At 38.2% G+C, this 11,325-nt stretch overlaps 1 protein-coding gene across 1 annotated transcript; it reads right to left on the reverse strand.

Moving 5' to 3' along the window:
• Nucleotides 1-2,770: 2,770 nt before the first annotated feature.
• On the reverse strand, nucleotides 2,771-9,720 carry LOC137040458 (vitellogenin-like). The gene is made up of 28 exons (XM_067416109.1): nucleotides 9,681-9,720; nucleotides 9,519-9,539; nucleotides 9,254-9,405; nucleotides 8,880-9,131; nucleotides 8,624-8,785; nucleotides 8,387-8,535; nucleotides 8,130-8,280; nucleotides 7,877-8,034; nucleotides 7,622-7,787; nucleotides 7,406-7,531; nucleotides 7,103-7,321; nucleotides 6,784-7,001; nucleotides 6,597-6,694; nucleotides 6,354-6,478; nucleotides 6,165-6,266; nucleotides 5,964-6,083; nucleotides 5,661-5,847; nucleotides 5,477-5,579; nucleotides 5,187-5,372; nucleotides 4,793-4,901; nucleotides 4,515-4,704; nucleotides 4,163-4,437; nucleotides 4,001-4,045; nucleotides 3,840-3,917; nucleotides 3,538-3,744; nucleotides 3,270-3,412; nucleotides 3,040-3,178; nucleotides 2,771-2,957 (listed from the first exon to the last, which is right to left on the reverse strand). The coding sequence occupies exons 1-28, from the start codon at nucleotides 9,718-9,720 to the stop codon at nucleotides 2,832-2,834; spliced, it is 4,047 nt and encodes a 1,348-aa protein (XP_067272210.1). The 3' UTR covers nucleotides 2,771-2,831.
• Between the last annotated feature and the right edge of the window lie 1,605 nt (nucleotides 9,721-11,325).

Below are 11,325 nucleotides of genomic sequence, written 5' to 3' on the forward strand. Positions count from 1 at the left end.
GTCTTCTTATTAAACTGTTTGTACTCTTACAAAGTTCTCAATCCTTCGGTTTGCATGTAGGGACCCTCATTATGCTACTGTGTTAGTGTGAGGCTATTTTTAGCCTTGTCAGTGGTATTAACTAGCGATTTAATTTCACTACTCTGTGCCCCATAGACTAGTGTTATAAGCTAATCTGTTTTTAAAGATAAAACTCTTTACATTCGATTTCCATGAAAACTCATCCCAGAGAATGATCTACTCTGTAACCATCTTATCACCGGAGTTGTCCTTTAAGGGGGTCGCACACCGGACGCGAAGCTCAGCGCCGCGTCTCAGGTATCTCACACTATTCTCCACATTATATACGCGTGAGCTCAATTTTGAACCGACTTCTGACACTTCTGACAGCTGAAAAGCAGAATGATGGATGTATCTTGTAGCACAGGGTGAAATCAGTATGTACAATGACGATTTAAGGGACATTTAATATAAAGTTAATATAAAATGCTTCGGTTACTTACGTAACCTCGGTTCCTTGAGAAGAGGTTACGTACATTTACATTGTGGACCCACACATACACACATAATGGTTCATTTCGGAGTAGACATTCACGCGAAATCACACACACACACACAATGGTTCGTTTCGGCATAGACATACACGCAAATAACTCAAAATGCATACAGATAACATGCCACTTGGCTTTAGAAAGCGACGTGCAAAGTCATGATGTCATGTTGCAAGATGCTAGATCTTATTTTCAAGCTTCTGTTTGAGAAAAACTAACTAGCGGCGAATGTTGAAATCCGGATGTTGACAACTAGCAGTTCAGCAGAAAAGGTGAAGAAGAAGAAGGGGCGTTCCAGTCTGCGAAAACGGAAACCCCCATCAGCACGATAACACCCATTTGTGGCCGCAGTTGGATGATATTGCAAATTCCAGACAAGAGGCGCTCACTGAGAGCGTGTGCAGATAACCCACTTGCTTAAATGATGCGATCGCTAGCAGAAAAGCGGTCTTGAGTGATAGGATCTTTAAGCTCACTGAATGCAGAGGCTCGAATGTTGAGCCCTTCATAGCATCCAGGATCGTGGACAGGTCCCATATAGGGACTGAAGGGGGGCGAGGTGGGTGCAGCCTTCTAGCCCCTTTAAGGAAGCGCACAATAAGATCGTTCTTCCCAAGTGACAGTCCATTCACTTGAGTGCGGTGCACTGCTCGGTCACATAGACTTTGAGCGGGGAGGGGGAACGACCCACGTCCAGTAGCTCTTGTGAAAAAGTGAGCACTTCTGACACTTCACAATTATGTTCTCCAGAGTGGGGCTATTAAAAGCACAGTGCATTTGCTCTCCCTGATCCTCTCTATGACCTGAGGTAACATTGAAATTGGGGGAAAGGCATAAAGGGAAAGGTTGGGCCATTTGTGGGCCAACGTGTCCTTGTGTTTGGATAAATATATTAGGTATTGAGCATTGTCTTGTTTGGCGAAAATATCCACTTTTGCCTTGCCAAACATGGCCCAAACTGTCTGAATCGTTTGTGGGTGAAGAGACTTTGCACCTAGACAGCATGTCATATGCCTGGCATATGAGTCGCTCTCAGCAAGCTCAGGTTGTGCTCGGTTGGGCGATTTATATAGGCTATATATCTGTGCCTAAAGTAGCAGTGCTTTTTTTATAGCTTAAAAAATCATGAGTGGGGTAATCCTGATGTGTTTTTTTTGTTAGAATAAAACGCAAACATGTCTTGTGCTTGTGTTCACTACAGACCTTATTTCAGCCATTTAAACAAAATCCCATTAAAAAAAACTCATTGACTTCGGGACATTGAAACCAGAAGTGCTAAAATGCTAACTTGTTTTAGCCTACAAAGTAATGTCATACCTGCACCACTCTTAGGGTTGGGCACGGCGACAGCTATTGTTAATGGCGCAAAGGAGTCTAGAGTTTGTGATTTGTATTGAAATATTCTTTTTGTGGTTTAATTTTTTACAGACACTAGTCTATATCACCAGATGTGTTCTCAGTTACTGAGTTGTGAAATTTGGTACTGATTGATTTAATGTGAATCTGTACTCGGTAGTACTGAAGTAATTCGGTCGGTGCCCTTAGAAGTACGGAGTTTGGTACTCAACCAACACCACTGCACACTGAACAAGAAAAAGACATGCAATTTGTTTTAATTTTTCACGTGTACAGTATGTCATTTGATGGTTTGTGTGTATAATTGCTATGCAAAAACAATTTTTTTAGAACTGTTAAAATATATTTAAATTTAGAGAAAAGGAGTCATATTTTGAGAACGAACTTTTATGCATTTAAAAAACAAATGTGTGGTGATCTGAAAACTATCCTCCATCTTGAAGTGGTTATTCTTGACAATATTGTTCTTGCTATCTTTGAGGTTATCCATTTAAGTAAAAATATTCTCTAATGAGTTTTCAGCTTTATTTTTCAATAAAATAAATAAATAAAAATGGTATGGTTTGATTGTGATTGGTCAGTTTTGTTACAAGGCAAGCCTATACGCTTTTATAAGAGCATTTTTTTTTAATATATTTAAAAATATACATTATTAGTGACAGTGTCATGAATTAGGAAACCTGTCTGCATGTACCACATTTTTGTAGTCTTTTACTAAAAATATATATTTTTTTGTGGAGATGTTATTGAATGTTTTAATTATTCGAAGGGTACAATATTCACTAGCACAATATAACAAAAAAGTATATACTTTACTGTGAAATTAAAGCAATCCACACATCAGTAACTTGCAGGGTGTTTATTAGTGTTACAACAGTGGTAAAATTAAATTAAACTGTCCTAGAACAATCATTTTCTAAAGTCTTATTCTTCCATGATCTGTTTCTGGATCCAGGAGAGAATGTCCTCATCGATTTGGACGGAAAGAGTTCCGTCTGGATTGATGGGAACAGCGACAGGAAGATGAATATCCATCCTAGACAGTGTCATCTAGAGAAGCAGGAACAGAAATAATTATTTGTATCTCTATGTATCTCTGTGTGAGTGAAAATTTAAAAAAATATTATTTCACCTCTGGAATCCTAGCAATGATATTCAAGGATCTCTGATTTGGCAAGGCCGCAGTCAGATCAATCTCTTTTTCACTGTTCGTTGCTTTTTCAAGTCTAAAGCCAGCCCGGAGTGCTGCTATAGAGATGTGCTTAGACAACCTAATTGTGAAGGGATGCACAAAGAAGAGCAGGTTAAACAAGTGACATGTTCTACTCTATGCATTTGTCATTCAGTGTTGCTGAAAATTACTTTTTGGCGTATGTGGTGGCAATAACTGGCAGCCTCTCCCATTCCAACTCTAGACGTGCAGCAGGGAATTCGCCCAGGACACCGGCTTCGGCTTTAGCAATGATTGCATACTGTTGGCATTCTTCACCCCAAGCAACCTTGGCCTGAAAAATTATATTTGTGTCCAAAGGATGGTATTGATGTCAATTATTTTACTTGAGAAATTCATTTAGGTAATTTTTAGAAAATTATTACAAAAAAAAAAGATTCACACAAGTTCCAGTCTTACAGTGACTTTGTGCTTGCTCAGCAGGGCACCGTCAGCACAGATCTTCATGTTGTCATTTTCAGCGATGGAGGAAATGATGATCTGCACTCTTGAGGTTGGCTTGTCAAAGTAAGCAGCAAGTTGGTAGCCCAGCAGCTTCTGGTCAACTCTCACAGCACGGGCAATGACAGCAAAAACAGGTGGACTCTCATTTCCGAGGAACTTAGCCTGGAACCATAATCAATTCAAACAGACATTAGCGCCAAATTTCATCTATGGATTTTATGTTATTATGAACAAACAAATGACACTAATTTATTCACCTGTTTCTGGATAGCCTCAAAGCTAGAGGCAGCGCTTCCACTGCTTTTTGCCTTTGAGGTGCCATGGTGTGCCAAATACTGCAAGCAAAAATCATTATAGACATGAAATTTGATGATCTAGAGAAACAAGATTTTTAATAGACAAATTTTAGAATAGTTACCCGATCTTTGTGGAACTTCCTGAAAGGCTCCATGACGGTGGCAGTCTGAAAATACATATAAAGTATATAAATACTAATTATATGTGTAAAACTACATGGAAATGAATATTTATGACAAATATTGGCTACCTAACCAACACAGTACAGTCAACATATCCTCACCTTAGTGACACGAGAGAGGGACATGGAAGAGCTTGAACTACTGCTGCTGATGATGCGACTGCTGCTGCTGCTGCTGCTTCTGCTGCTGCTGCTGCTTTCAGAAGAGACAGGCCTATTTTTATCTTCAGTCTCCAGGATTTCCCTCAGTTTCAAAAGGAATGCCTTCCCTTCTGTAGTCTCCTCATCAATGAGCCTGATTTGCTTAAGGAGCCTCTCAGCAGCTCTAGGACCAACTTGGACTTCAAGCTCCAGTCTTTCAACTGCAGGACCTTCAGCTACAGCCAAAAGGACAATTATTGTTTTGTCTGAAAATATTTGAGTTTAATCAATGTATTCTTCATTGAAATAATACCTCTTGTCAGTGCAGCACGGGCTGAGTGCTGTCCAATAATGTAGTAGAGAGGAGTATTTCTGATAAAAGCAGCATTGTGAGATTGCACCTCAATGCACCCCTTGATTTCAATGTATGGGACCGCAAGACAGAGAGTCTTGTTAAATGGAGCAGAAGATCTCACAGGAGTCTCATAGGTTTTTTCAGAGGACTGAAAAGAATAATTAGATATTATAACAAGTCTTGCTATTTTAAAACTCAGCATACTAACACATATCCATCATGTGTTCAACATTTACCGAATAATCATCACTCTGGACATTTCGCAATGCCATCTCGGTAACTAAGGGCACAATCCTCTCAGCGGTGGGCTCTTCAATGTTTCTGACCACAGCAACAGTTTCAAAGCTGTAGGAACAAATAAAGGTGGGTCACATTTTACTTTTAGAAATCTTTTGAATTTATGAATGGATTTATACTACACTGTCTATTGCTACACTGTCATGACTTTCACATGCTATCGGAAATTCCGTACTTCCCATGTTCATGTCCGATTTTCTTTTTTTAACTAGGAAACTAGTATTTATGATAATTCTGAAAGCATATGAAGGAAGCACAAGAGTGCATTACCTCACAACATTTATTAATTTATTTAAAATGTTTGATACACTGGTCTGACTAATATTTCATTACCTCACAGCAGCAATGTGTTCAGGAAGCTCAACAGGCAGAGCCTCCACCTTGTAGTTGCCCTTGAGAATGTCAGCTCTTGCAGCAACTTTTCCAGGGGCAATAGTACGGATTTTTCCTCTTGCCATAACAGCAGCTTGGATGAAGGCAGTGTTCACTCCCATCACAGCAAACGTCTGGAGAGCAACACTGAAATAAGAGTAAGGTTTTTAATTTTAATTGTTGAGATTTTTTGTAAAACTGTGTTGTGTATTTTATATCTCATCTTTATGAATGTAGCTGCAAAAGTGTACCTTGGTCTAACTTCAGCTTGGAGTTGAACATCAGTTTTCTTGAGCTGCTCAAGAGTCATAGTCTCAATTGCCTCTGGGAGAGGAGGTGTAATGGTGGCCTGAACTAGAATGATCAACAGAACAACTTTGAAGTGACATTATAATATCCAAGTAAAGGATAAACAATTCCAAGAAAAAAACATACCATTGACACTTGCAGCAGCGACAGCAGCAGTGTACAAACTGAGCTCCATGGGCAGACCAACTGCTGTTGGCAAGATACGACGCACTTCAGACGCAAGCAGGGGTTTGGCATACTGAATTGCAATTCCTTCCTGCAAAGCTTTAAGGGCAGCTTTCAATAGTTCACGTGGTTTGGGTCCAGTGGCAATCTGGGAATAGTGTTTATGCAAAACTTAATTCTAATTGTAAAAATTAGTTGTGAAACAGATCTAAAAAAAAAGAAAATATGGTAATGAAAGATGAGACATAAACTACAACACAATACCGGTATTGCTTCTTCAATGATGGTCTTGTCTATGTTGAAATAAGCCACTTCTTGTCCAAGTAATTTAACATAGGCTGAAGCCAATGGCTGATTGGTTGGCAAGTCCTTCCAGTTTGCGAGCTTGAGTTAAAACATTTTGAGTAGTTATATGCAATTTGTCTATGTATTAAATTACAAAATACACTGGCCATGAAAACTTACTGCTCTCAGTGTGCGCTTGATCTTTGTGATGCGGTCAACACTTTCATCTGCAGCAGGAGATTGCAGAAGAGCCTCCTGGATTCCTTCAGTTCTCACACCGATCTGTTTAAAAAGATCATTTGAGTGAAGACTGAAAATATTTTAAAAACAATGAATCTTTTAAAAAATTAAGAGTCTTGATTGTCCCACCTCAAGAACATCAGCAGCAGCTCCGGCCAGGTAAGCACGTGCTTTAGCTACAACAGCTCTGGGCAGAATGGTGGCACCATCATTGATCATGTAGGCACTACCAGCAGCTCCAATCATAAGAGGAGCTGCACAGGGACAGAGGTAATAATACATTTAATGCAATTTTATATCAGGACAATTTTAACACATATTAAGAAACACCCAACATAGCATTTTTTAGCTTCTAAAAATTGCAAGACTCACTATGATAGATGTCGAGCTGAAGGGCTCTGCTGAAACGGAGGCTAAGCCTGTCCAGCTTGCGGTTCATGAGCTTAATGGCAACATTAGCTGCACCCGCACTGAAATGGACAATCAGGTTTACCTCTGGCTTGTTCTCATTTGATGAGATAAAATTGAAACAATAATATATATATATTTTTTTTCTTACACAGATGCCATATCAGGTGCAGTGATTCTGGTCAAGGACTTGATGTGGGAATAGGCAAAGCTTGCGACATGCATGTTAGTCTCAGTCTTCAAAGCACCAGCAAGACTGGAGACGAGAGCCACTGAGGGCTTGGCTTCAAACAGCACAATACAAGCAACCATACGAACTTCAGGGTGAAGAGCCCTGTCCAACACAAGCTGCAGGGCCAGTGGCTGAACCTGAGGTAGGAAATAAGGTATGTAAAATAAGAATATGTGAATGTTTTTTCCCCCAACATATTTATTTACATTTATGTATTCCTACAATGTCTGACACTTACCAGTTTGGGCTCTTTCTTGGCAATGTTCCTCAGGGCCAATATGGCATCAACCTGGACTCTAAGAGGCAGAGAAGTAGCTGCAGTTCTCAGTCCAGGTAGGAGTTTCATGATGGGTTTAAGACTAGCAGGGTGACCTGCATTGCCCAGAACTTTCAGAACCAAAGTGATTTCAGGAATGTCATTCTTGGAAATGGCTTCTGCAGCAATGTCATGGATGGGCTGAGGAGTTTGAGGCACATGGAGTTAGAAAAATATTAAAGATGAAGTCCCTGACATAAGTTTAGGAGGGCTTGAGGTGTTTACCCTGAGGAGCTCAGCAGGGCACGTGGGAACTGCTACGCAGTGTTTGGCAATCATGGAACCGTATCCAAGCATGATGACTTCACGCAGAGCTGGGATTGTGGCAATTTTCTCATGGCTAGCCAAACTCTGTTTAGCAAAATACAGATAATTTCATAATAAAGATTAAATTATTAATTTGATTTAGGTACGATTTTGAGTATAGTAAGATGTACCCACAGCTATCAACTGAATGGTGTCCAAATCAGCAGTGACCATTTGTAGAGCAACCACAAGAGCCTGAATGAACTCAGGAATGGTAAGTTCACCAGCCAGGAACTTCTCCTTGATGAATTTTACAATGGCTGATGTGCCAACAGCAGGAAGAGCATCCAGAAGCCAGCGCCTAACAGATTCGTTGTCAAAAATATATTCATAATAAAACAAAATGCCCTGTAACTATATTCCAATTAACTTATTGCTTATAAATTTTACCTGTAAACTGGTTTGTCCTTAAACTGAGTCCAGATAGCCTCAATATTCTCAATGGTAGCAACACGCAGAAGCTGTACGAGCTCAACAAACTTAAGTGGAGCATCTTCATGGACCATGGCCACATTGTTTTCAACCAAGTGCTGTAGGACCTCGATAATCTAGAAAGAGTAAAGGCAATGCTCCATTAACATCTTCATTTTAAAACAAGGGTTTTGACTTGGAGATTTTAAAGATTTTTGGTAATGAATTATACCTGGGCTTGAGCATCACTGATCTTCAAGAGTTGAATGGGGGTCTGAAGAATCTCAGTTGCAAACTCATACTGCAGGGATCCACGGGCCAAGTAATCAGCTTTGATTGGAACAATTGGGGTCTTCTCAATCTCAACAAAAACCAAGGATTGTCTGAAAGAAATAATTATTTTTTTAGTTTTAATTTAAATTTTTATGAAAAATCTTTGGAATATTATTTCATAATTCTAAGAGAAATCTCATTGAGTATCTATCATACTTTGCTTCCATCTGGGCAGCCCCATGGATCTCATTGAAGGGTGAAAACTGATGTACTTCCTCAACTGTTGCTTCAGCGATCAATACACCGGCAGCAGCTGGTTTCATGATGTAGTTGTAAGCTGCAGTTTCAATCAGACTCTTGTCCGACTGTTGAGATAAAGGTATATGACCATTTGACTCTTTTCATTGTCATTATATTGTACATATCAACATTTTTCTCAGTCTTCTTCATTACCTCTGTGCATTCAGCACACTTCTCAGTGTATGCCAAGCCGATATCCTTTATGATTCTCTCATGGCAGTGGCTCAGATCCTTAGACTTGGTGACAATAATGTGATTTTCCTTTGGATCCTCACTGATGACATAGTGGGTCCTGCACACTCCCTGAACTCCAGCCTTGAAGGAAAAGGTATTCATTAGTAAAAAATTCAAAATAATGTGATTACAAAATTCAAAATAGGTCACAAACATACTAGGATCCATTTATTACCTCTTGCAGTTCATAGATGTTCTGGGTCTTCTTGAGGTTGAGCTGAAGGATGTTGAGGATTCCTCTGTGCAGGTTCAGTACAGTAGGGGAGACTCCTGCAGGGGCGAATACCTTTCCAACCACACCATTAGCATACTCAAACTTGATGGGAATCTGAAGCTGAGCAGCCAGAGCTGAGGTGAGTTTAGTGGCAGGAACAAATGGATCCGTGGGCCAAATGCCAGCATACTCGTGGAGTAGAGGATCCATGAGCTGTAAGGGAACATTTGAACTTTAAGGAAATTGTTCCTTTCAAAAGCCTGTGCTTGCTTACATATTTTTTTTTCTCTCTGTGTTAAACATCTACAATGTTTACAGTTCTTAATGGTCATTACCTTCATCAGGAAGGTGTTTTCTGTCACGGCACTGAGGTGAACCTTGCTGCTGACTTTTATACCTGCTCTAGCCAAACCTTCTTGAGGAAGACCACCCAACAGCAGAGCCTCATACTTGTACACATAGGTCTTATCAAGGGCAAACTCAGGAACTGAAAAGTGTACAGTATTTGTATTTGAGTCACTTGTTAGGGTCATTACTTTTAAGAAATGATGCAATCTAAATTACCAATTTAAAACTCATTTTCCAAATCATATTACTTACCAAGGTTGATCTGTTGACTCGCTGAAAGAAATAGAAAGAAACAGAATACATATTCTTTGACATTTTTTCCCCCAGATGCAATAGTTTATAATTTTCTAAACAAGTTTTTCTAAATAGATAAATAGAGAGACGAAAAAAATATATAAATATATTTTGACTTACCCACAAGGGCTACTGTCAAGGCAAGCACAACAGCTCTCATTGCTGATGGTTTGTGAAGAGCTCCTCAGAGAAACATACCTTTTATAGTAGTTTATTGCTGACCAAGTATTATTTTTTTAAATTAATTATTAACTTTTAATGTGTATCAAATTGTATAAGACTTCTGTCAACTTATTTGAACATAAATATCAGTAGAGGTTAGGTTACCCTGGCCTGTCATGCCATTCTTCAGACCAATGTCCACAGTGAAATCATTCAGATCATTTGTCTTTTATATTCAAAAAGGCAATTATTCTATCATATCTAAATAATAATAATAATAATAATAATAATAATAATGCTTAAGCAACAACATTAGAGTTATGTATAAATAGCTATGGAGTATATTTAGAAAACATTCAATATTATTATACATTTTATAAAAATAATTTTTGTTAACAGCCTTGACTTGGAGGCAAATTTTAGCTATCAGTTTTGGGTTAGGTTACCCTGGCCCTAAGTCTTAAACTTGTTAAAGTCCATATTAGTTTATTCATTTTATCGAAAGACTGATTAAATATCATTGGATGAACTTTGGAACTAGACATAAAGAGATTTGTTAATGCAAGTAATTTTTGTAAAACACATGAAGAAAAAATGAAAACCAACAAAGGAAAACTTCAAAGTATTGAATAGTAGACTGCATTGAGCATGCCACTTCATATTTAAAGGTCAATGGTGATAGAACCCTGGAAAAGTAGATTCAGTATGATTCAAATGTTAAATTATTTTTTTTTTACCGTAAATACAATATTCCATTTTTTGTTTTCTAGTGAAATCTAGATAGTGATAAACCAACTGTAGTACAGAACTTTTACATAAAAAAGGTCTCCAACTTACTGTGATTTTTTTCTTCCAACTTTTAAATCAACCACTGAATATTTTCTTTCAACTTCTGTTTTCTATTTTAATCAGCTAGTTAAATAAAATCCTATTATTTCAGGTTGTGGATGATTTTGCTGACATAAGTTCCTTTGAAAAATAAAAAACAAAAAGAAGAATTATTTTATTTAACATTCAGTATTATAGTTATGTATAGAAAATATATTATAATACAAATGTAAAATTTGTAAAATGAAATCTATGAAGGGAACATAATTAAAATGAGAAAAAAAGCCTTAATTTTTATCCAAATACAGATTAATATTGTAACAGATATTGGCTCTGCTACACACCCACAATTACAGCATTTCGCTTCGTCTCATTACAATTAAAGGCCTTGTTTTAGCAATGTTTTTCTATTAAAGGCTTCTGATTAAATTAACCTACTCTTAGATACACTATATATTATAGCCATTAAACACCTAACTTCATAGTGGCGCTCCAAAATGAAACAGAACTACCCAGCCAAATTAAGTCCAATGTTATTTACAAACTATTGTTATTAAAAGGCTCCTTTTGCAGTTGCTTTCTGTAACGAGGAGTCCACAGGTTGAGGATCCATTTGCAGCTTTATTTAACAGACAATAGAGACAACAATCAGGCAGAGGTGAATCACTAATAACAGGAATAAACAGGGGAAAGCAGAGGCGTAGTCACAGGACAGGCAGGTGGTAAAGGCAGGCAGCAAACAAAGTCAACAGAATCCAGTAAAACAGCACAGGTA

This window comes from Pseudorasbora parva, chromosome 14 (genome assembly GCF_024679245.1).
Source record: "Pseudorasbora parva isolate DD20220531a chromosome 14, ASM2467924v1, whole genome shotgun sequence".
NCBI lineage: Eukaryota > Metazoa > Chordata > Actinopteri > Cypriniformes > Gobionidae > Pseudorasbora > Pseudorasbora parva.